Below are 26,620 nucleotides of genomic sequence, written 5' to 3'. Positions count from 1 at the left end.
GGGAAGAAAGGGAGTCTTTCAGTGCTATGGAGTTCCCTAAGACCAGACCAAATTTTTCAAAATGCTCATTTAATCTATCTATCTACCTATCTATTTGTATTTATTTATTTATTTAAAAAAAACAAAGGAAACTGTCTCTAAATCCCTTGGGAGAAGTTCAGTGCAGGTGTATGTTTACGTTAGATTAGATTAGATATAGATTCTATTACCACCACAGTATTCTGACCACCTACATCTGAACTTACAGCAAACAGTGAGAACAACTCCCCTTGATAAAACAATTTCATGCATGTTGGACCAACAAGACCCTCAGCATTGCAAATGACCCCACCCACCCAAGCCACCCAAGCCACAGCCATCTTACCCCCCCCTATATATATATATATATATATATATATATAGGGGGTATATATGGTATGGTATATATGAAAAAGTGACAGGGACAACAACTGTGTAAATGCAGACATTATTTTGTCAATTATGTTTTTGTTCCTGTTTTTGTTGATTTGGTGGCCATCCAAGTCTGCTAAATATATATTCTATTTAATTTCTTTATTTATTTTATCGTACTGCATTGCATCCACTATACAGCTGAGTCTTGGATTGTAGCTTTGAAGATGCTGTTAGAGGTAATTCTGTAGTTTGTGCTTCATCCAGTTGAGGGCAGCAACATATCTGACGTGCTGCCAATCTACTGCAATTACGCAGAAGAAGAAGATTCCGCTGCAACAGCTAGGCATCATCATGCCTACTGCTGTGATTATGGAGGAAAATTTTGATAAATTATTAGAGCAGTGTGAAGCTCAAGAACTCGAGGTAAGGCCTGAATCGCGAAATTCAGATTTTTGTGTTCCAACAATGATAAGTGTCTTGCATGCTTTCTGTCTCTGAGGGCTCGTTAGTTTCTGACAAGCAGTTAGGTCCCGACCGGTTTAGGCTAGCGTTATAGCTAAGAAGCTAGCTAGATTGAGGCAAAAAATTCTTTCCAGCAATATCTTATAAATTTACGCTACAGTTTAGTTCGTAAATGAACCTGTGCCACGCGAACAACGCTAACAAACTTTGTCTTCAATAAAACGGAAGTGGCAGATAGCGTTACTATATGCTACTAGCATTGAGTGAGTAGCAAGATAAAGAGATCTCTTCGTTATGTTGATAAAGAAAGCTACAGTTAACACGACAGTATGGATTCACTTAGGAACTCTTAACTTTAAAAGATAATACCAAGTTAACTGTGTGGCGTCAGATATCAGTAGGACAATAAGTAATAATCTTCACTAATAATGTAAGTTAAATGAGTAGTGCTACAACGTTAGCGGAAGCTAAGGAACATCATAACTAGCTGAATGGCTAATGCTGACTGACACGGGTACAACCTGTGGCTAGTTTGCAAATATATATTAGCGAATCATTATTTAAGCGTGTAACATGGTTTGTTTAGGGAATTCAAGATAGCTTGATTAACTGCTTATTTTAGCTCCAAACTTTAATGTCACACCTGCATTTATTTCTAACAGGCTCCAGGGGGCATTGCAACACCTCAAGTCTACGCTCAGTTGCTGGCGCTCTATTTACTTCATAATGACATGTAAGTCAGCTCTGTCTGTCTTCAATCGCTGTCGGGTTCCTCCGTATAAGACTTTTTGACTAGAGGTGTGGGGATATGGATATGTGTGTGTGTGTGGGGGGGGGGGGGTTGTTTTTGTTTTTTGTTGTTTGTTTGTTTGTTGTAACATGGCAAGCAGTTGGGATGCTCGTTCTCCTCTCCTTTTTTTGTTTTATTTTGTTCTAGTGCATAAACTACTACATTAAATACATAGTTGTCATGATCACTAATTACACGGAAAACAAATTCTGGTTGTTGCAGCTAGTACTACACACTCAGGCTTAATCTCATCATAAGTTGAATCCCACTCAAAGCTATTACCCATCTGCCTTCTTAGAAGTTAAGTGATATTGCTTCCTGTAGTTGCAAGAAAAAGTAATAACTTGTGTGGATGCAGTCAGTAGGTAGCTTAAGTCTGTTCTGCTCATCAGCTAACCCTGTTCTATGTTGCTGCCTATGCTTGCAACTTTATTATGTGTATTGACTAACTCGTGTTGATGTGTGTCCAACAGGAATAATGCCAGGTATCTATGGAAGAGGATTCCCCAAGCGATAAAATCAGTAAGCTTGTTAAAACATCTGTAGACACTGCTAAAGAAGCACTGATGAAACCCATTATGATGCATGTGATTGTCCTGCTTTGTCCTGTTCATGCCACTTTTGTTATATAAAAGCCATATACTATAAGTATATTACTCAACACACCATATTTAATACTGAATGCTTATTCTAGTACCTGCCCACAACCAATTCTGTCCATTACACAAACATAGCTCAACAGTAGATACATAGTAACTGCTTCTTAGTGATATCAGCATTTGCTGTCTTGAGTTGCATAGCTGCATAAATTCTGGAAATTCATAACAATCCGAAATGGTACCACTGTTTCACACACAGTCTGTGTCTGTAGAAGCATCCAGATGTGCTTTAGTTTTGTCACATGACTGTCAGTTGTACAGTTGAATAATGAATAATATTATTGCCATTCATATCATTACTTTCCATCACATACTCAGCTAAAGGCTGAGCCTCATCTTTCCTTAACAGCCTCAGATCTGTTGCTTTAAATGACATTTTAGAATAGAAAGGACTCTTAAAAAACTGAACCCCTGCAATGCAGTATCATAAGTATTTGGGTGTGACTGCTGTTTACAGAAGTATGAAAAGCCAAGTGAAGCATACCGAGAGATTCTGAAATGCTTTTTCACTTGTTGTATACAGGCAAACCCTGAATTAACAGCTATTTGGGCTGTAGGCCAGCGCATTTGGCAGCGAGACTTTCCAGGGATCTACACAGCCATCGCAGCTTATCAGTGGACAGAAAATATCCTTCCGGTCATGGAGGCCCTTCGAGGTAACGAACAAAAATCATGTCTTATCTGACTTTCCACTCTCATCACATTTACATGTCCTAAAACTTTTCAGATTGATAATACTTACAAATAATATTTGTGTGCTTGACACATTTGGCTCTGGAGAAACTGTGGCTAAATTTTCCATAGGGACATTAGAGTAAATAAAATATTCACATTTCTTCTGCATCATTCCAAATTACAGTCAGCAGGGGGCACCAGCTAAACACAGCTCTAGCTATGATACAACTCAGCTGAAGGAAAATAAAACTTGTTTAAAAAAGATTTAGGAAGCAAAGTTGACTGTTTATAACAGTGTCATTAAGGGTAGTACAGGAGGCCACAACACAGTAATATGAATAAGGTATCCATTTACATGCTCACACACTTTTGTTGATTATTTCTAGTAATGCAACTGAATATCTAAATGTTTTTGTTGTGTCTAGGATTTCACACATCCTGTTCTGACTACAGTATTTGATATTATTGCCCTCACACTCACAAATGTTGGAGCTTTTGTACCATGTGATGGTTCCCTTGTGCAACAGTGTAAGAATAGCCTCTCCCTCATGTTCACGGTACTTCGTGTTGATCTGCCGTGGATACTGACGTAGATTATGTCACAAGACTCTTTGGCAACCAGGGGTAATTGCTTGATGGATGTGTGGGAACCTAGGTCTTTTGATCCTAATTCACCTAATTAACATATTTTGAAAGTGTTTAATAAAACTAAAAAAGTAGAAAGAAATTATTTTAATAATATTATCATTACTGGCAATATACACTATGTATTGACTAAGACACCTTCTCATTACTTGTGAAAAAGTAACATTTTGCAGTTATCTAAATCAAATCTTGTCTTACAAGCAACTAGAATGTTTCAACGGCTTATTTGCCATAAGTCTACCAAAACCGTCAAAATTAGAAAACATTATCACAAATTACTGGAGTCCAAAGCCCAAAGGTATTCATTTTTAACATTTAAAAAGCATTTACCAGCAAATGGCTGATATTTTTATCTTAAAGAAAGAAAGAAAGTTTTTAACTTTAACACAGATGCAGTTAATCATCAGAACTGACATTTTCTGTCAATATAATTGGTCGATTCAACTTTGACCTTAATGTCAAGAGAATATGAAAATCTCATTGCTAATGTAGTAAAGTAAAACTGGTTATATAAATGGTTAACTTGGTATATAACAACAAATCAAAACACATAAAATGGTAACAACAACTGGTCACAGGATGTTGACATTGACTTGTTTACCAATAACATCCAGCTCCCTCTCTCTAGTGGGGCTCCTCTGAGCCACTCACATGAACCCTGTTTGTCTGCTCAGTCCACCACTTTTGTCACCGTTAGAAGGGACACAGTGCCCACTGGAACATGTGACACATGCAACACCAGAGTAGGAGGGGGCCATTTCTGTGAAAAGGTCCTGGGCCAACAAGCAGGCAAGAATGTGTGCTCTGGTTGGTCTAAAGGATTGGGTGTCACCAGCTGTGAGGGAGTGGTATAAAGGACAGAGCTGCTAGCTCTCAACCAGAACAGATATCAGCATTTTGCAAGTAACACTTGGCCTAGTCTCTCTCTCTAACTTTTTCAAACCAACAGCGAGGGTGAAATTTTTTTTCTCCTTTGGGAAATTAGGAAAATTACTTGTCTAGTTGTAGGCAACATCTTTTCCGCAATGGATGTCCAGAGGACAGGAACTATGGTTCGGCCCCCCAGCCCCATGGATAGCCTTGAGAAGCAGCTGAGCTGCCCCATCTGCCTGGACATGTTCACCAAACCTGTGGTCATTCTGCCCTGCCAGCACAACTTGTGCCGTAGTTGTGCTAGTGACCTCTATGACTCCCGCAACCCATACCGCTTTTCTGGTGGTGTCTTTCGATGTCCTACCTGTCGGTTTGAGGTTGTGCTTGACCGGCACGGTGTCCATGGGCTCCAGCGTAACCTCTTAGTAGAAAATATTATCGACATCTATAAGCAGCAGCAAGAAGGCAGTGGCGGTGGAGGTACAGAAACCACCCTGAAGCCTAAGGAGTCCAAAGAACCAATGTGCCAAGAACACGACGATGAGAGAATCAACATTTATTGCGTGACCTGCCAAGTACCCACCTGCTCCATGTGCAAAGTGTTTGGTCAACATAAGGACTGTGAGGTGGCACCTTTAGCAAGTGTTTACCAGGCTCAGAAAGGTGAATTGAGTAATGCTATCGATACTCTGGTGGCCAGTAATGGCAGACTGCAGGCTCTGCTCAACCAGATGGAAGATGCCTGCCGTGCCGTGCAGGAGAATGCTCAACGTGCTAAGCAAGGGTTAGCTGAACGCTTTGACCTGTTGTACGCTGTCCTTGAAGAGCGCAAGACCATTCTACTAGAGCAGATTGGTAAAGAGCAAGATGAAAAGGTGGCAGCCCTGCGGGCACTGGCTCAGCGTTATGGTGAACGACTGCAGGCTAGTACAGAGCTCACAGATACGGCTGTTAGAGCACTGGAGCAGAGCGGCACGGCTGAATTTCTGTTAGCCTCCAAGGGCCTTATCACGCAGACCAAGGATGCAGCTAAATGTTCACTGGGAGAAGAGAGGCCAGAGCCAGGCTTTGAGAAGATGGACCACTTCACTTTGTCAACAGAGCATGCTGAAGCAGTGCTGGCAAAGATGGACTTTGGGATTTGTGACAATGATGAATTTGAAGACGCAGAGGAAGAGGAGGAGGAGGAGGAGGAGGAGGAGGAGGAAGAAGAAGAAGAGGAATAATGAAAATTGAAAATGAAAGTGTTTATGGACTTCAAGGAGATACTATAATATCTGCTTTTCAAGAAGTTTTTGACACAAGTGTTTATGGCAGGGACTGCATTTGATGTTGAACTAAATATAAGGTTATAGTGGATGTGGGCTAAAATGGCTTGCCCGTATTTTCAGTGCAATATTTAATTTCAGTGTTGTATTCGTACCTTTTCTTAATTTCTTTTTATACTTTTGTACTTCGAAACCAATTAAATGGAAAAATAGGGTGGATAAATGTAAATGTAGACTGTCTGAAGATGGCTTTCACATCATTTTCCTCATATATAGCTTATGAAATTAGTTGATTTAGTAGGTAGTTTTTCTCATTTTGTCTAAGTTTGTGTTGAATCAGTGATCCAGCTGTAATTACAAAGTCTTTCTTTAATTGAATGTGGAATAAAACTGCATGAAGATAAGCATCAGTTTTCTTTATTGCTGGGCTTAAACCAAAACAATATATTTAACTTATGGGAGCATACAAAGGAAGAAACATATGAAGACCCAGTATTATTTTGGTCATATAAGTTTTCCTTGGAGTGCTTCCATCAAAATGTTTGTTGCTGCTCTTACTTGGCAATAGACTGTATTTAAAAATAAAAGCCCTTGCCATGTCCTGTCTGCTTTGCCTTTGCTGGTGAAAAGTGGGGGCTATTTTTAAGAGGTGAGAGGGTGAGAAATGATAGCGGCCCTGGAATAGACCGGCGGGGAAGGACAGACCAGGTCCTGTTTCTCCTCCATAAAACTCCTGTCCTCCCACTCATGGACGTCTTGCTCAGCAACTTCAACCCAACTCTGAAGTGTCAGAGGGGCATACTAAAGACAGGCTGGTCCAGTTGCCACTGGAATCATCACCTAACGGTCAACAGGCCATGGTAAAAATACACGTCTGCCTGGGGACTGAGTTACAAAAAACCCCTTGAGATGACCTGCTTGGCTGCGTGGCAAACATTTGCTCTGAGTCCTCATTTCTTTTCTAACACACAGCCAGTCAGGTGCAAGGAAGTTGTTCCAAAACAAGAAACTGTTTTATGAAGTGTGATTCATGTTCACTTTTAACAGATGGGAGTTTTATACTGAGAAGAAAAACAGTCACTTTCTTTTTTAGTCATTCATCAGCAGTGAGCCATCCCAATGACAAAACAAAAACAATCTATCCACATTTGTCTTGAACCACACCATAAAAATAGTATGTTTTAATCATCATAGTGTCTAAATAAGGACTGCAGAAGTTACTCTATAACCATAACTTTGATTAAAACCATAACAGAATAAGAATTAAATAACTCAAACCCAACAGATACAGAAACACTGCCTTAACACAGTTTCCAAGTTGATATTTTCAATATTTCTACATCTTTTTAGACAAGTACAATAACAGGGAGAACAGGAAGCCCTTTGGACAGAAGAATGGGAAAGCACTCCTGACAAATCTCCAGCCTTCCCCTCACAGCTGTCTTTTCTCATCCATCCCACTTGTTATTGTTACTGCTGCTAGCTGCTGCAACAGACGGGGAGCTGACTGTTGACACACATAAACCGTTGCTAGGCTATAAAACACAGCAGCAAATACATGCTTGTGTATGTTGTTCCATCCTGTTGTGAGGCCCTGTCACTCTTACCATTATCTTCACAAACTACAGCAACATGTCAAGTCAGGCTAGATAAATAGGGCAGCTCGGGCAGTTGGGAAGCATCTGCTGATAAAGACTTGAGTGCTTTGTAGAGTGTGAGCACTGCACATATGGTTCATGATTCATCTTAAACATGCTTCATTTAACAAGATCTTTTGTGAATCACAATCAAATCAAACATTTCCCTGGCAACAAAGGGCACCATTTAAGCAAACTCAGATGCTTTTGTTTTGACAAGCAAGTTGTAGTTGTGTGAGTGTGCTTGTTTGGGGTCAGAAAAAGCAACTTTGTAAGCTCAAACTCACAGAATAATCAAACCTCAAGATGGAAAAATTGGAAGGACTGGAATTACATGAAATGAAAAATGTTCAACACAGGCCTTTAGCATTTACTTGACATTTTACCAAAACACACACACCTGTGATTAGTAATGATCGCTGCAGAGTATGGCCCCTGCCTTCAAAAACATGTCACTCTTGATAGATCGTTCTACACAGTGTAAAACTTTAGTGCCGTTGCTAATTGGCAACTTTATTTACAATAAAACAAGACTCTTAAATTCCATGTTGACATTACATTACAACATACTGCTCCTGTGTTTCTAAGTTTGCAGCAAGTTGATGTTGCCCATGTACTGTATGTGCTTTAAATAGAACCAGAGCACAGTTTTAGCATGCATGCACTCCCCTTGTACCTCCTTGATATTAATGTCTTTGTGGTTCATGGATCCTTCACAGAGAGCACACGGCAAAGGGCGTACAGCTTAGTGGCCCAGGCCTACACTTCCATCACAGCAGAAGATTTTGCTGCCTTCGTTGGCTATACTGTGGAGGAGGCAGTAAAGGGTAAGTTTGAAGTTACACAAACTCCTCACAGGAAATGTTTTATCATCACATTCATTGTGTACAAAAAAGGATAATAAGATTAATAGTGGTTTTCAGTAGTAGAAAAGTGGTTTTATTGCAACCTCTCTGCAGTTAATTTCCATTACATAACAATTTAAACATTCCACTGAACAGGGCATTTTCTTCTCTTTTTGTCTTTGTCCAAAGGTGTGGTGAGCCAAGGCTGGCAGGCAGATCCCGCTACCAGGATGGTGATGCCCAAAAAGCCAGGTAGATGGCAGTATTGCTCTTTTAAATTGTGCCCATTATCAGCCCACTGCTCTGTTGTCCCAACGTTTTCTCTTCATGAGTAATCCTGCACTCACCTCCCTGCTACTCTCCCTCTTAAATTTTATTAGACAGACATAAATATGTTGAGGGATTTAGGAGCCATTTTAATCCCACAGAGAGATTGATGACATTTTCCCCTCATAGAACATATTGAAATTTGTGATTTGCTAAATCTCCCTTATATAATGTCCATATTTCCAAACTTCCCTGTTCCAATCCTTTTCTTTTTTCTTCACCTGTGTTCCCGTATTTTGTCAGAATTTTTATCACGTCATTGTGTGTCCTCAAGTCAGAGGGTCACAGATTGATCTTGTAAGAGAGACCTATTGATTTATACAAACAGACGAGGAGGAGATTGTGGTCTGTCTTCCTCTCTGTACTCATCAGACCTTACTTCTGAAGCATCTGCTGTGCACATGTCCAGCCCAAATATGCTAACCCACTCACCATTAATCCCCACATGTCTGGATTTTTTCCCCCTCCACAGAGCCACTGGGACTTAAAAGCACTTGGTGATTCTGGTTGTAGAGTGGATCTCACACAGGAAACCATCCTGGTTGGGATAAATGTAAAGTAGCATAATGAGCCCCAGGCTCAGTATGTCTCACAGTCACATGGGAGACTCTGGAGGTGGTGTTGTTAAACAGGTCAGGGGAAGCGGTGAGCTCATGTCCAGATGAACTTGAAACCTAGTCGAGTCTCTTAGCTCTGAGAAGACATGGGCTTAATGAGTTAAAACTGGAGAGATCTAAGAAGATCGATAGCACTTGGCATAATGAGGAATCCCCGTCTGACTCAGCTTCTCCTCCTCCATGTCTCTCTCCTCTCTCTCAACAGATCCTCCCCCTGTTTCATTGGTTCCAAATGAGCAGCAGTTGGCCAGACTCACTGACTACGTGGCTTTCCTCGAGAACTGATAACCCACAACAACCACTGCCACCCTTTTTCGCCTGCTTGGTACTGAGGGAGAATACAAGTTTGGATAGACTTCCTTCTTCCTACATCCTGCAAAGTCCCACTCCCTGATAACGACGTACCAAATACACCCATCATCTTGCATGAATGCTGCAAGCTCTTTTTCAAGACTTGCCTATTTATTTACATTGACTAATATAGCTCCCCCCCTCAAAATTGGTTTTCCTCCAGACTACAAAGTTGTATTTATATTTTTTGTGCTCTATGCAGCCACCTGATGTGTACATTTAGGTCTGATTTCAGAGTAGGTATTAGCAAGTATGCTTCACATCACTGTTAGTATGTTTTCATTGCTAACCTAACAATCCCCTCCCACACAATAGAAATACACAAACCAGTATGTGCAGTACATCCATTCTGTTAAAGCACTTAAAGGTTGCCTTGAAACAAATATCATCAGGTAACAGAAGTCTTGGCATGCATGCATCACTGCGTGGAGTTCAGTCCTCAGACCTCATATTTTGAAGTTTATGTTTTGACTGGTGAATAAATATTTTGCTGTTTCTAATTTAGTATTCTTTTATTTCTTTTATTCATGTTTCAGGATGGTGCTGCTTTACAGAGTTAGCTGGGCTCAGTCAAGGATGTTGAGTATTTGATTACATTTGGCCTTGGGGGCTTTCCAGTGTCACCTTTGTCTCAGATGAAAACAAGTTTGCTTTTGACTGTGGCCTGGCATTAACAAATCACAGACATGGGGAAGAACATTATGTGTTGAGAATCATAGCATATTACTGCTAAGTTGCAGTCACATTAGACCAGCAGGTAACTTCATATCAGAGCAAATAATCTTTAATCTTTATGCATCTTTAAGTCCACAATGTTTCGTGTCGGTTGCATGACTACATCTACCAGGTTGCATCACAGTAACATGCAAAGCAACATCATTGTCAGTGTGGAGATTTAAAATTGCTACATGGCAGCAAGAGCATGATTTTGAGTGATAGTTCAAATAAGCATTAAATGTTACTACAATTAGGATTAATGCTCACAAAATATGTCATCATCTTGGATTAACATCACTGAGAACTGATGGAAAGGCATATCTGGCTGCCATCTGTTCATGAATACCTAAAAATAAAAGTCTTATGGTGATTTTTTTTTTCTTGTTAGTCCCCTCTGCATCCTGTTTGGACAGAGAATTTGAGGCATACATTACATATTTGCTTTAAAGTTATTTGATCTACAGTGTAGTTTGTCCTTAAAGGAAGTGGCATGCATTTGATGTGATTTGGCGTGTAATTAGATACATAATGGCAAGCCTTCGCTTGTTTGTGGTGGTGAGAAACTCATTTAGTTCTTGGCATGGTTTGTTTTGTTTTGAGCAAGGCACATGGAAATTGCCAGACTTTGTATCAGTCTTGTTACATTTTCTGTGTTCTTCCTTGTTCACCATTTTAAGTAAAATTTAGTAACAATCGAGGCCACATCCTCCTTTATGTAAATAGGAATATTTTGCATTGCTTTGTCGTACCTTTAAACACTGAATTTGATATCCTTTTTGTTTATTCATTGTCCTGCATATATTTATGTACTGAATGCATTTCAGTGGTTTAGTTTGTTATTCAGTCTATAATGTGAAATAACACAGTATGTGTTTGCGAATTAACTGTATACAAACACGTGTTCACTCAAACTCATGTCTAGACATGTGTTGAACTAGCATTTGGCATCATGACAGCTCAGCATGCCAGAGTCAGTCAGCACAAGCGTGAGAAGGTAACTGAGCCTGATCACGCTTCTGTTTTGCTGCTGACTTTGAGACTGTCACAACAGCACTAAATTTGTACATGTTGGCACACGCACCCACGCAACTTATTGGACTGATGAAATGCTGAGCTCAGCTGAGGTCCTTTAGTGCAAAAATACATTTTAACCATATTGATGTGACCCATCTTAGTTCGTATGCAGTGTCAAAGTCACCAGTAAAGCTTTAAGTACACTTACTGTTTGCCAGCTGGTTTGGCAATTGCACCACCAAAGCACAATATCAAATGAAAAGATACAGACCTTATTTAGGATTTGATATACTTAAAAGCCGACATGGTACTCTACATTAGGTGTCTGTGTTGTAGAGTTGTATCCATGTACAGTTCCACTAAGATGTATGACTGGTTAGCTCAGTTGGTTAGCATGTGGTGCTAATAATGCTGAGGTTGTGGGTTTGATCCCTCAATAGGCCAATACTATTGCAGGGTGTGGGTCAGGAAGTATATGTGGTATATCAACCACAGACTTGTTGGAGCAATCCCTATGTGGGAAAAAAGATAAATAATTCTAATGTAAATATAATACCAATAAATAAAGAAAGGTTTATCAATAAATACAAGAATAATCAAGTAAAATAAAAATGCTGCCAAAATAGTCAACACAACTAAGTGCATGATTCAATTAATAAATAAATGTTGATAATTGATAAATAATTAAATATCTTTAATTCATTTCTACAAATCTATATTGATTTGAGTATTAGTGTCTGTGTTAATAATGTTGGGCAGTGTGTTGGTGGAGAAAGTAATAGTTCATTCAACAGTTCAAGTGCTTGTACTGATATGTTTTATGTTACCTCATTATTTTACTCCACTATATTTAGGAGGGAAATACTGCACTTTTTATTTCACATTTGTTTTAAAGCTTTTAATCACTTTGCTGATCTAGGTATTAGTACCTTATTTTTATTTATCTATCTTTAACCTGGAGCAGCTTAACTTTTCAAGGTTATGCACTGGACTTGAACTGTGTACATTTTAAAAAAAAACTGTGACAATGTTCTAAAACTTTGAGGAATGTGTTTGATGAATTTGTGAATTTTGTAAATGCTCCACAATTGAACCCTGATTACTTTCAATGACTAGCCAGTGAATGTAAAGTTTCTGTAAATATTTGTACACTGACAGGTTTCATACACACAGGGAAGAAGCCCAGTGCAGCACAAATCTCTGCACATCTTTAACTTAACTGGTGAGGAAAATGAGTTTGTTTGAAAAACATGAGCTTCTATCCTGCATGTGGATACTAAATCAGTCTTTACAGAACAGTTCTGGTGCTCCTTAAAACCCTTTCAGACCATTAATGCTAGGTAACTTGATGCGTGTGGATAACTGACACCATTTTGCACATTCATATAATACATAAAATATGTCAAGGCAATGTTGTGAACCAGCTAGAAGAATGCTTTGAAGTGAGGACGTAAGGTCATGCTGTGTTTTCAGAATAGGTTTATTGGATTTTTACTGCTGTGGGTCCAGCAGCAGGGTTTAATAGTCACATATTGGTTCAATGAAGAAGGCCAGTTAGGATTTAGACAATTTTTTTAAAATTGTGATCTTTTTTTGTTCATCCTGTGTAATGCATGACCTGTATTTCAGCCTCAAAGTGAAGTGCCCCACAGAGGCAAGCAGCAGTAGCTACTTGCTTCAGTAAAGGTTAAAGGTCATGGCATGCAGAGTTCAACTCTAAAAATGGTAACATTAACTGTATAAACAGAACTCACCAGTCACTGCTGGTTGCACCAATCCAAGAATATGCTGTCAAACACAAGTGTCCTGTAATAAATTACAGCTGTTGTTACAAAAATAGTTGTGAGCACTTAAGATCTTTCCTTTGTTGAGTTTTTTAATAACTTACATGGTTTACACCGCAGAGGTCTTTGTCGCTCAGATGTTTCCAGTCCAACCTGTTTACCTTGAACTGGTTGAGATTGCTGTTTTGTATTATTTGTATAATCCTCTTATTTTTGTTTACAGTGAGCCTCCAGACAGATAGCAGATTGTAGAGACAGTTAACATGAACACAGAAGAAACTAAAAAAGAGAGGAAAGATTACTGGAAAGATCTTACTGGATAGATTTGTTTCTTTTTGTGTGTGTTATGGTGAAAAAAAAGAAAAGTTATGGGATTTCAACCGAGTCAGTGTCCTAGTGTCTTTCACCCAGATGTTCACTTAGAGTCTATGTTTTGTGAGGTCATTTTTTCCAGGGGTCAAAGGTGTCCTCTGCATTGCATCATAGAACATGCCAATCACATGATGTTACAGAGGACTGCAAGGCTCTCGGGTGACATTATTGGGTTGTTAATACTGATACATTAATGTGTGAGCAATGTTTTACTGATGTAGCTCTTTGAGGTAGAGCTGGTTTTAACTACTTTATAGGCATGTTAGTTCAGTGGTTTCAAGTGTAAGAGTGGGGCCTTTTGTAACGGTCACAAGACAAAAGAAAAACTAAATTCTGCTTCAAAAGTGTGTACCTGTTGATTTTGTATTGTTCTGCAGTCTGTGCTTTTTTGTGGAAAACTGGATCTTTTTACATATTGTGCCTCAAACAGTTGTTTAAATGAGAGGCTGAAGAACTCTTAGACATTTGAAATGTGACAACAAGCCCCAGACACTGTTTTTTGAGACACAAGCCAAAACATTTAGGAAGGAGAAGGAAGGTTGATATTCCACAACATGATGCATTTTATCATGTTGGTTTCTTTTCTCCAGTAAAATCTTAAACTGAAAAGTAACTAGTAACTGGAGCTGTTGGATAAATGTGATAGTGATAACTATGTACATATTATGAATTCATACACATTAAATAAATATAATAACTTTTTAAAAATATAGTTTGTGCAGGTGGAGTCTGGAAATGACATAGTTCAGCAGTTCTGGCAATGTCTAAATCAGGTGGAGATGATCTGTTAAGCAGCCTCATGATAGCTGAGAGGTTTAACCTAACAGGGAATGCCTTGGATAGGGGAAGATGTTACATAAGGGACGGGATGAGCCACTAGGGGGCAGTCTTCACTGACAAATTGTCTGACATTTCACATGTTGTTTGCCATTACCAGATACTAAATGCTAATGCATCATAGACAAGTTTATAAAGCTTTCATCAAAAGTAGCAATATTTGGATAAGAGGAGAAAAAGCAGATTTCCCTTTTTTCACTTTTTCCCTTTGCTCCGCATTGGGGGTGGGGGTGGGGGTGGGGGTTGTTTGTTTAAATTTTCATTAACAGCAGTAAAATCTCTCTCACATTCACAGAGAAAATGTTTCCATGTGGGATGATGAGTCATGAGCATGAGACCAAGAGAGGAATCCAAGAGGATGTGGGAGACTGAACAGAGGACGGTGATGAGAAAAAGAGGGGGATCAGAGAGGAAGAGGAGGAGGAGAGATGGTGTAGAAGTTGAAGCGAGAGAAGTGGTGAGAGGAACAATGAAGAGAAGGAGAGTGAAGGAAACATTGCAGAGGAGATGTGAATGCCAAGTGGGCAAAAATCTACTGCAAAGAGGATAAAAGACAAAGGTAGAAACTGGAAATTGAATATAGTTGTATTGAAACTGAACATTGTACCATTGAAGTTATGGTGATGATGAGTTATGATTATTAAAGATTCCTGCATGGTAACATTTAAAAGATTTATGTTTCAAATTTTGCAAACAAATTGCTAATTTGTTTTTATATTTCTTTTTAAACACACACTGCAGTTTGTGTCATTACAAACCACATCCAAACTAATTTAAACCCCTCTGAATTGTAAATCACTTTTGTTTCCTCTGGTTTAGCATGATTTGTTTTCTTAAAAAAACATTGCTTACATTTTTAATATATACAGAAAAAAACAACACAAAAACACTTAAAAACTTTATAAATCCTATGCATGCAACCCCAAACCAACTCATGAGAACCACCAGAACATGAAGAATTCATTCTCACGAACAGAGAATTAGATGCAATTTTTTATGCAGCTGTTTTCCAGGCCACGTGACCTCAGTAAGAGTTCCCAGATAATAACCATGGGTTCCAGGTCCTCACATCTCTCATCCAGAAGATTTCCTAATCTGCTATTAAAAGTGGACTCGACTTGGCTTTAAGAGTCCCACTCACAGCCAAACCTGAATGGGTCTTTTATAAGACCACTATGTACCCTTCATTCATGTCCTGCTCCTGGGGACGTCACCTTTAGACTTTGTGTAATTGCAGAGGAAATTAAGTGAAGAAAATGAATAGAAATCACTGGCAGGGTACAGATAGGTCACAAAGCATGTTTTCATTTTATACAACTTTATTGTTTATTATTATTATTATTGCTTATTTGTAAAAGACACAAAGTTAAATATAAATTCTCATTTACGCCAAACACATTTTTCAAATTAAGACTCCTTAAGTGTTACATAATACTTTTTGGAAAGTATTAGGCTGCAGGAGTGACATGGCAAAGTGGATAGCTCTTGCACTATGTAAGCCTCAGCCAGCTGGAATATGCATATTACTCTTTTCCACCAACTGTCTATTTCAGTCATTAATGTGAGTTTTGTTATAGGCCATGACCCCTTAAATCAGATACTTCTTTTCTGATATGTACATGTATGATTGCTCTAACACATGGAGATCACTAGAACCAAGAGAAAAACCTCACCTTTGAAGTCCCACAAACACTGTCATGCTGCCAGAAATGCCCACCAGGGCACCAAATGTGCATTGGTTCATGGAAGGAAATGGTCCCCAAAAAATGCACTACTTACTCTAGTTTTAAGTAATGCTTGCTAAAACTTACATTCCCAGCTGTTTTAGAAAATTACTCAACTTTTTTAGCCATGCCAGTGGCATGGATCTATGGATGGTAATGTCTGTCATTCGGTCTGCTACTTTGGTGCAGACTACAATATATCAACAACTGTTGGATCGATTGCCATGAAATTTAATGCAGATGCATAAGATCTTTTTTGTCTAACCAGAAACATCACTATATATCACTACCAGACTCCACTGACAAAAATAGTAATTTCACCAAACACAACATGGGTGGCAGAAGCATTCAGGTCCATGACAGAAGTAAACGTATCACACAATAAGACAAACAAACTTACTGATCGAGGCACCAGTATTTCAGCAACCTTTGTGCTCTGCAACTGTTTTTGTCAACTGAGTTTGGTAGTGACATTTTGTAATGTTTCTGTTGAAACAAAAAAAATTACACTCTAATAGAAAGATGTTGATAATTGACGTTATGAGCCTGTCAGTTCCAAAATCAAGCACTTTAGTGGACTTGAATGGCTGTGTATATGGTTCTTGCTCAATACTGCACTGATTCTAAAGATTTTTGTCCCTATCAATCATTTACACTCCAAAACATGGGGAAATAAGGCCCAGGTTTAAGAATCCCAGAGTTAGGCCTATACTTTAAGTACATCCTCACAGAGCCACTAGCATTGCTGTAGACTATAAGTCTCATTTTGAAATAAAACAATTGATTTTAACCCCATTTCTAAGGTTTTCATCTTCAGTAGCCATGAATGTGTGTCATAGGCATGGTAGGCAAGGGGATAAAAATATTAATTAACACCAGACTTATCTTTAAAGAAACTCTGATCAAATTATAACAATAAACAGGTGTAAAAAGATTCATCAGTATACCACAGTGCTTTACACCATTTGTCCATGCACTGTAAGTGTCTGTGACTTACCATCCTGCGTTGCATGCGCTTGTGCTTCCAAAGGATAAATCCAAACATCTCATTGTGGTTTAAAGGGAGCCACTGAGCCCTGTTCCATGTTATTATTTTTCACTTTCTCTGAATACTCTGGATATTTGAAGGTATGAGTCACCCAGCAAAGGTCTGGAATGTAGTGCTGTGTAAACTCACATCACATCGACCTAACATAAACTTTAGATTGTTTTCACACAGGAACTTATTTTGTGGTAAGATAAAGGTTCATTCTCTGCATAGGTTTCTACTCCTCTGGGTTAATTGGGAAAGATAAAACTGCTGAGGCTATGCCAGTTCTGTTTCAACAACATAAATCCAACTTCCCTCTGCAGGAAATTGACTTCAGTGCTATTTGCCTAATCTGTGTATGAGTTCAAATCAGAGCACTTTATTGGCTACTGAGCGCAACAAGACAAAATTGTCTTTAGTGTACAGATTCACAAATAATTATGAAAAATAATCAACTTAACTAAGACTGAAATAAAAATGAAGATATAATAATTCAATTAGGTTTTCAAAACAATTTCTTTAAAATCCAAGTTAAAGGCTCACTCTAATTCTATGCACAGTGACAAAAATATCAGCAGTTTACCACTGGCAATATTTTTCCATTGTCCTTCCAATTGTCCTCATAACCTACATTATGATCTGTGATTAAATAAACCTGAATAAGTATTAAGAATTGAATTAGTAAATAAGACAAGTACCATGTAGTTTGTCCCCAAGTCTTTGGATTGTTTGAGCTGTCTGAGTTAAATGCTTCATTTCCACATAGCTCTGTGTATTTATGTGAGTCAAACAGAAGTCCATTCATTCCTCAAGGGAACAGAGGTGTGTCACTGATGTGTTTGCAAAATTCTTCCATTTTCTTTTTGATCTGGAATTTGCCTCATGTATGTTGAAGAATTTTAGCTTTTGCTGTGGATTTTGGACAGACACCATACACTGTGTGTCACAGAAAGTCAGCATAGAAATGCATGCTGCACAAGATATGAGCCTGTATAATAATGTTGTAAAATTCTACACCATAAATAATGTGTGACAGCTTCAATAGTATTAGCAATATGTTGATGGGACAAAAAAAAATTTTTCACTGAACAAAATGGTCTGAGAAGCCACTGAGCTGACATATGTGTAGACTCCCTCTTTACACTGCACATGGGACTGGTTATTCCCCACAGAGGGTCATGCATGTCAGAAAAAGAGTCTACTTAAAAGAGGAAAATTGCAAAGTTAAAACATTGTAGTGTAGAGGAGACACAACAAGAAGCAGCGAAACACATTTTTCTAAGTTTCATTGGTTGAACATGTCTGTAATATTTGAGATCAGTCATGGGCTAATAACAATAAAAGTACTTGAGTGCCAGTTTCAACCAAACTCCCATTCACTAATTAAAGTAAAACCAACTGATATGCAGATTTAAAGTTTTAACAAAACTTTTTTTGCTTATAGTTACTGAGGGAGGAAAGTTTCACTGGGCTCACCTTAAATATCAGTTTAAGACATGGTCATAATGAACATGTAACATCACAACTATTTTGGATATATTTCAATGAGACAAAAGACACAGATGTGATTTTAATCATTTGAACTAGAAAACTTGAGTGTTTTGTGAAAAACCAACAGACACAACTTATTATTATTAAATGCAGGGTATTTTTATGTCTTAAAACATGTCAGGAGGGTATCCCTAAATAAATATTAACTTACAGTGTCATTGGTCCCAAAAAAAAGGAATATCTAGAAATGTTAGTTGGTTGGTTTGTTTGGTGGAGGGGATATATGTATTTCCTTTATCCACTTGACATTATATGAGAGAACACGAGAAGAAGCTGGATGTGAAATATGTTTTCATGAGGAAATAGAGAATAACGTTTTTAATACTTTTTTTGTCTACTCAGTAAAGTTATTTACAGATAAAGGAAAAAATCTCTCACTGGTGATAAATATAGGACTCAATAGCACATCAAACAGAGCTGACCTTGGGGTTTGATTTGCTTTAGGAAATTCAATACAAGCTAAAATCTGGACTGCAGGCTGATTCTATTATGAAACAAGTCAACAAAACCACCTCCAGAAAGTCTGTAAACATGTGACTTGCACTGGTAATCTGGCAATCTAGCATTAATATTTTAAAGCCAAAAACTTCAACTGACAGAAGGAGCAGCTCAAATGAAAGCTGTTGTTGTTCTCTGCTTTTCCTGTGCCAATATCCCTTTTTATTAGCGTGATTGTTTCCATTTGTGAATAATACAACATCCCCAAATAACAGGGAGGATAAGTAAGGTGACTTGTCATTGGAGTTTAATCTGTAAAGCCAACTGCTACAGCACAAGCATGATAGTGGCACTTGTGAATTTATATGAAATTGTGGTATAGAGACCACTACTTGTATTTTTTTTAATGTTATATGGCATTCCTTCCTGTTTTCTTTATTGGAAAAAGGATCTAATCTTTTAATAGAATTATCTTCTCTGCAAACACTGCTCACACCGCTGACTCAGGATGGAAAGAATGTTTTTTCGTCAGACAGGAAATTAACTTCAGTTTTACTATCTGATCAAGCTGCCAGAGAATGAAGTAGGGAAGGTGGAAAATAGAGACATGAAGATGACAGATTACTTTAAATAGTTGTTTGTTTGTTTTTTCAATTATTGACACATTGACCCACCAGTCTGAGAGCTCATGGTCATTTACTTATTTGCTGCAGCCTTAAAGCCCCAGCTGAACCATACTGGTGTTGTCATTGGCCAGGGCTATGCTGGGAATTATGTGAAATTACCAAAGTTCATCTGCTAATAAGAATGACAAAGACATATGTTGAATAACTCTCACAAGCAATGATGGAAATGTCAATGTCACTAAAACACAGCATGTACACACCAAACCAGCTCTAAGAGGAAACACCTGGGTAAAATGAACCATAGGACCACCAAGCATTCTCTGTAAAGTCTCTGCAAGTCTCTGTAAATCATAGATGGCCAGACACAACCCCAAACACACAAATTATCAGCATTTTGATACTGCCCACTGACATGGTTCCAAAGCTGTTTTTGCTTTTTTGCCTTCCAAATCTCTTAAAATGATTGTATGTAGATAAGGGAAATACAAACACACACACACAAAACCACAACCACACAACACATGAGTGTATCCTCCCTCTTAAAAAATAACAGCATCTGTATAGCATCTGTTCATTTGCTGTTAGTACAGGTGTGTTCACAAGAGTCTGAAAGAAAAGTGATGAATGAAAGGTAGAAATAGGGCCAAATTCTGTTGGATTTATTTTTTAAAAGACATGTTATCAGTAATACCAATGCAACTTTGTAGATCTTTACAAACTGATTGGAGAAACATCTCTCTCTACTGTAGTTGTACAGGTACACTGAGCACAAAGCAGTGGTTCTTAGACATGGCATATTTATCCAAAGTGCTTTTCTTGTTTACAAGCCAAAATGTCCATCGTAAGCAAGGCCTATTGTGGAAAATGTCTGAAGTCATTAAAGAATGATTTCATTGTTTTTCAATGCATGTCTTCACATCACATTGTACTAAGCAAAGCCATTGCTGAATTCTGGTAATTCTGAAATTCTGATAATATCACTACAGCTAAGTAAAAAATAACACAGTCTGTAAATAAGCCAGCATAAACCAGTTCCTGACATGCAAACTCTACACACAGGGTATCAGACTTAAAAACATGCATTGGCCTTGAGAAAATCTGAAGAATGCAGTCAGAAGAGAATCCCCTTATCAGAGTGTGTTTTTAATCTCATTCTCTCACTCTGGAGATCCAGCTGAATTCCTGCAAAGATGACATTCCCTTAACTGGAGGTCAGGGGCCTCAAGGAGTCAGGGTCACTGTGGATAGGCTAGAATGTCATCAGTGCTATTTAGCTTTCAGACTTTGTAGAGAATTTGGAGAGGTTTCTAAATTGTCAAAATTCAGTTTTTGTTTAGACCAAATGTGCTCTTATGTTTTTAATGTATGAATTTGCTCTAAAATGACTCACAAAGCAATTCCACTGTTTGTTTTTTAAACTACTGCAGGTCAATAACTTTTTGTTTAATTTTCCTATTCTTGGGAAAAACTGGTATATAATATAATATATAATAAGTATAATAAGAAATTAAGTTTCTAGATCCTCTACAGGACAAAATTCTTGTTCAATTTGGAATCAGCAAAGGTTTTCTGGGCTTTAAACTGGGTTTAATCACAAGAGATTAAAAGTAGGCATGCTCTTAACTAATTTAAATTAATCTCCAGTTCAAAAAATAAAAAAGAAACTTTGATCCATGTGTCTTTGGTTTAGGACTTTGGTGGACTTTCCATCACCCCAAAATTCTAACATTTTATGGACGAAAAGGGAAAAAAGTGAAGTAACTTAAGTAACTTTTGGTCCTTAAATTCACCCAGCTTTCTTGTCCTTTCATGTCAGACAAACTAACATAACTTGGAAGGATACAACATTTATTAGTCCTGGAAGATTTGCAAACTGCATGCTCAGCATTTAGCCTGACCATGAATGGGCAAAATGGACAATAGCTGACAAGCATTTTGGGGATGCCACAGAATGCCTAGTTTGGGCCAGGAGAGCCAAAGGAAACAGTGGGAGTAGGAGGAGATGAGTCTGCTGGTGGTTTCTGCTCTGAGTCAGGGGCTGCAGATAGTGGGAGTGCATTTACAGCTCCACTGCTCAATGTGAAAGTCATTACAGGCCTCTGACTTTTATGGCTCTTGTGGAAAGACGCAGGGCCAGCAGTGTGAGTCATCGATGGGACGACTAACAGCAGTAAAAAATCCTCACTTTTCTCCACCCCCTCCCCTTGTTCTTTTGGCCACAAACAGTATAAAGCCACCAGGGATGGAGCAGAGCTCCCATGCTTGTAGTTTGACCTTGCCAAGTTCATCAACTGGAAACTAGTTGAGCAAACCACAGCTACATGATCGTTCACCAAGAGGATCACTTTAGCTTCAAGGCCCCATTAAATGCTCTTTTCCTTGGGTTTCATAACATCAAAACACAGTTTGAACCCCCAATTATAATTTCACTCATCTTCAAAAAAGTACATGCAGATGAAACCAATGACCTCTGGTTTGCAAAGTCTCTCCAGAGTTGTTCAGAGAAACCACACGTTTTTAAATGAAGTCTTTGAACAGTTTCAGTTTTTGGCACAAAGCTCAGCAATGGTCTTTCCTCCAGCAATGTTTACACTGGCACTGTCATGGCTCTATATGAATCATCAGCTTATGAAAATGACCACACAACCACTGGTTTGGTAAAGGCACCATATGGTAGAACCAAAGGAGCCTGCTCAGTGAAGTGGAAGCATTGAGAGCCAGTCTCGCCTAAATGACTCCTGATAATATTACAATGTCACAGAGTGGATAAGAAAATGTTGCGCACAAGGACATGAGACTGAAATTCTTCCCCTTTGTAAGTTAGAGAGACGTTAATGAAAAGATTTTAAATTGATGGCTTTCCCGTAGAAGCAATCTCCAATCAGCTACAGAGTAGAGAATTAGCCTGCCTTCATCATTTTGCAAACAGTTTGCACACGCAAACCTGAATATTTTATTTGCAGTATTTGATTGCTTGTGTACAAACAACAACTTATCCCAGCAGAGATCTGCATTCTTTCTGATGAAAATATGGTAAAATGTGATTTGTGGAGATTAAAAACATTAAAACATTTAAAACATGATTTACTACATATTTTATTTTCTTAATTGTTCAAAAACCCAAATCAAACTATTCACTGGGAAATCTGCCATGGAAACTATGAGTGGAGTTCACCTCTACAAAGATCTACAAATACACTGGACTGCCTTATCATGTGCATACTGCATACTCATGTCTATGCATACTGCATGTTGATTGGTCCAGGGGCTGCCCAGACAACAGATGCAATATATTCCTGTATCCAAAAATTTCCAATATGTTGATAGATAAAGCTTCAAAAAAAGGGAAACAGACACTGAGAAAAACTGTACCCTTAAAATAAAACAGAACAAAGAAAGCAGTGGAAGGGCAGCATAAATTAGGTGGGATAAGAAGGCGGGAAAGAGAAGGATTCTCATTATCTCACATGTTCTTTATGACCCTTTCATCACCTTCCAAAAAAAAAAAAAATATATATATATATATCTATATATATATCTATATAGTGATTTGCACTGTTTAATGGTGCTGGGGTTGTTTATTTGAATTCATATTCAGCTGTGTGGTTGCATGTTAGAAGAGAAAGGGTGGTTTGCTTTGGCACAAGCTGAATGCTTCGGCAATGTACCACAGTAAGTTGCTGTTAGTCACTTTCTGCTCAGTGTGGAAAGTCTGACACAGGAGTGCCAGTTGCTGTGGCCTCTGTTTTTTGTTGCACACAGAGGACAAGCACAGTTTTCTTTTTTGTGCTTTTCCCCCCTTTTTTGAATTGTACTACTTTTTTTTAACTTGGCTCTAAAGTACACCTAATAGAGTGTCACATCAAACTAATCTGAAAATGGATACATGCAAGCAACATGGGTTGTACAACTTGTCAACTTGGACCTAAAAAATGTGTTAAAAAAGCTTTGATCTGCATGAGTGTTGGTGTGTTGCCTCAGGGACCAGTGAGAAGATGATATATGATCCAGGGAGTTCAATTTGAGTAACAGACCCATGAGTCTCAAGGCTCTTCAGATGCCAGAACACTACAGAGTGGTTTCCTGTTAGACAGAATTTTACAACTTCAGAAAATGATTGAATCAACAATCATTTATACTCTGTCTCAACCCATAACAGTTAAAACTGAATCATCAATAATCTTATAGAAATCAGTGCTTGAACATAGTTCATTGTTCAATACAGAAATGTTTCTAGATGACATATTTCACTGTAGGAGCAGTAAGTTCTGAAAAGAACCCTCTGTTATGTTCAACACTAACATGGCGTTGGCTTTTGGAGTAGTGATGACAGCAACAGTTGGTGATTCACTGTATCAGCTTTCATATGCTTAATTGATTTGCACAGAACAGTGTGCCATCATTTACAGAAAGAGAAATGGCTACTGAGAAAAGTCTGTTACTGATCAACTCCAACGGGATTCACCAGAAACATATTGTACAGTGCATCATGTAGGTGTGTATTCAGTATATGAGATGATGTTTGCATGCATGCACATGTGAATGCAAGCTAGCACACTCATTGGCAAGCAAGATGCAGCTGTTTGAAACTTTAAAACATCTGTCCAAAAGTACAAATTCCCACCCACAGAGAGAAAAGGACAGCAGTGGTGTAAATATATTAAGTCTCACCGCTAATTGTGAGCAGTTGTTTTCAGTTAGGGTTTTGGATTTGAATAATTATCCTCTAGTGTGATGTTATAATTTGCTAACAACATTTAACTGTACATGATGTGGGACATTCAAAACTCTGAGTTCCACGTTAACTAAAGGCTTGACAGCGAAGTGTGCAAAACCAAAATAATCAATCAGAATATCAGGTTTTTCACTAATCATTAATAATGACTGGAAAAATGTACTGTGGGCGCGTCCAAAAAAATGGCTCTATTCAGTTGTTGGCTATTTCTTTATAGACTCATATTTACATTATACCCATCTGTTATGTTTGAACATCTCATTCCAAAACCATGGGCATTAATCAGCTGTTAAAACAGCCAGTACTCCATCTTTCCACCAGATGTTGAACATGGCTACAGAGATTTGCTGTCATTCAGCCTCGAGAGCATTAGTGAGGTCCATCACTGATGCTGAGTGATAAGGCCTGGCTCACATCCAGCATTCCAGTTCATCCTTATCCCAGCTCAGGCAAAACATTATCTTCCACAATGATTTGGGGAAAGCATTTTTCGTTGGCCTGGTTTTGTGAATGGGGTCATTGTTACGTTGAAACACGAAATGACCAAAAATATGCTCCTACCACAAAGTTGGAGGTACACTGTTGTCTAAAATATACTTGTATGCTGGAGATTTCCCTTAATTGGAACTACTCAGCATAGACACAGGTGTCCGTTTGTTTTTAGCCATGTTGTGTACATTATATGTTAAATTCAGTATACCGTAATTTCCGGACTATTGAGCACACCTGAATATAAGCCGCACCCACTAAATTTAAAAAGAAAAAAAAAAAGTACATATACAGGCCACACTTGTCTATAAGCCGCAGGTGTCTAAATGTTTTTGCGGCATGAAGCTCGTTAGCCCATAAAAATCTATAAATTAGCCACATCATTGTTTAAGCCACAAGGTTCAAAGCGTGTGAAAAAAGTAACGGCTTATAGTCCGGAAATTACGGTACTCTATTTTCCCCAGCAGTTTGATGGAGATGAGGTTTTCAAATCATGAACACTACACACTAACTTTGAGAAACAGTGTGAAATGCAAAAAGATGTTGCTTATGTAAAAGTTTTTTTAGCCCTTAGTTTCATACAAATATGATTTCTGTTTATCTCTACCAACTTTAGACTGTGTTGCATGTTGATCAAAAGTGGTTGACCCTGGTGTGAAATGAAGCAGTGATGAAATACTGAAGAGAAGTGGTGAGTATGTGGGGACATCGGGGGAGTTTATCAAAACAATGAGCTAAGTCAAACATCGCAGGAGTAATGACATCTGGAAGTTTTGCTATGGTAGAAGACAGAATAGGCCTTTTAAATTCATAAATTCACTGAACAAATATTTTATCTTTTCCTCATCAGACACTGACAAAACTTGCACTCCTTTTTTTTTCCTTTGTTTGCTTATTAGTGATTTAGATCTGATCTCTCACAGGAGGCCTGTATCCTTGTTATTTTTTTAGTTCCTGAATACAGTGTTTTGTTTTCACACTGTAAAACTGACTGTGGAAAACAGTTAAATGTTGAAGAGTAATAATGGGCATAAACCACTGCATACATAACAGTAAGCAGTAAAACAAACTTGCTCTGGCTGCTATGAAAGGGTACATCTGTGATACCAAGAGGCAAGCAAATTAATTTCTTGAAAACATGAAGGCCAGTGGAATCAGCAGTAATAAGTACAGTGTACTAGACAGTGTTTTTTTTTTGTTGTTGTTTTTTGTTTGTTTGTTTTGTTTTTTGTTTGTTTTGTTAGTTTTTTTCAGGGCCATAGTCAGGATTTTTGGAATACTCAATTCCTGTAAAAGCAAAGATTGAATTCTCTCACACTTTCAGCATGGAGGTTTCATCCATGGACTTTCATTAGGCATCCTCACAAATCCAAATTCCTTTGCTGCAACTCCACCACCCTAAGAAAAGAAAATCCCTTTATATTTATTTATTAATTTAAACTGTTTCCTACAAATGTTATCTGGTTGTATGCATTTTCAATTACTTAAACTTATAAAACTATATTCTTGTGGGGAATCCTATTATTATTATCTTAATTCATCTTCAATTTTTTTTTGCCCCAAAACAGTCATATTAGGCTTTATAATACTACCACATGCATTTTGTCTGTAATTAGAACAACCCTCCCCCCTCCCCCCAGTAGCTACTGTCCTGGATCCTTTCCAAAAAATAAATAAATAAGTGTTCTTGGCTAGTTACTGTTCCATAGCCTTCCACACTGTTCCAAAGGTGTGATTTCATGTTGACCATCAGTCCATTAA

At 38.2% G+C, this 26,620-nt stretch overlaps 1 protein-coding gene and 1 long non-coding RNA gene across 3 annotated transcripts; one reads left to right on the top strand and one right to left on the bottom strand.

Annotated features, from left to right (window-relative positions):
• Window positions 1–670: 670 nt before the first annotated feature.
• On the top strand, window positions 671–10,042 carry LOC108884621 (COP9 signalosome complex subunit 8). Of its 2 annotated transcripts, XM_018678621.2 has the most exons (7): window positions 671–816; window positions 1,518–1,588; window positions 2,119–2,167; window positions 2,828–2,960; window positions 8,122–8,229; window positions 8,437–8,499; window positions 9,397–10,042. In XM_018678621.2, the coding sequence occupies exons 1-7, from the start codon at window positions 745–747 to the stop codon at window positions 9,474–9,476; spliced, it is 576 nt and encodes a 191-aa protein (XP_018534137.1). In that variant the 5' UTR covers window positions 671–744; the 3' UTR covers window positions 9,477–10,042. The 2 variants fall into 2 exon arrangements, with proteins under 2 accessions (XP_018534137.1, XP_018534138.1); XM_018678622.2 differs by lacking the exons at window positions 8,122–8,229; window positions 8,437–8,499; window positions 9,397–10,042 and adding an exon at window positions 4,633–6,169.
• Window positions 10,043–12,104: 2,062 nt separating this feature from the next.
• Window positions 12,105–15,598, bottom strand: LOC108884622 (uncharacterized). The gene is made up of 2 exons (XR_007813872.1): window positions 13,162–15,598; window positions 12,105–13,079 (listed from the first exon to the last, which is right to left on the bottom strand). It is a non-coding gene; the product is annotated as an uncharacterized LOC108884622 (long non-coding RNA).
• Window positions 15,599–26,620: the final 11,022 nt, after the last annotated feature.

This window comes from Lates calcarifer, linkage group LG1 (genome assembly GCF_001640805.2).
Source record: "Lates calcarifer isolate ASB-BC8 linkage group LG1, TLL_Latcal_v3, whole genome shotgun sequence".
Classification (NCBI taxonomy): Eukaryota; Metazoa; Chordata; class Actinopteri; family Centropomidae; genus Lates; species Lates calcarifer.
The sequence above is the reverse complement of the archived record's forward strand: the minus strand, read 5'-3'. Positions and strand labels throughout refer to the sequence as shown.

Coding starts and splice junctions, on each gene's coding strand:
- LOC108884621 (XM_018678622.2), top strand. CDS start 745: ATGCCTACTGCTGTGATTATGGAGGAAAATTTTGATAAATTATTAGAG. Junction 2,168..2,827: donor TTCCCCAAGCGATAAAATCA/GTAAGCTTGTTA, acceptor TGTTGTATACAG/GCAAACCCTGAATTAACAGC. Junction 2,961..4,632: donor GGTCATGGAGGCCCTTCGAG/GTAACGAACAAA, acceptor GTCTAGTTGTAG/GCAACATCTTTTCCGCAATG.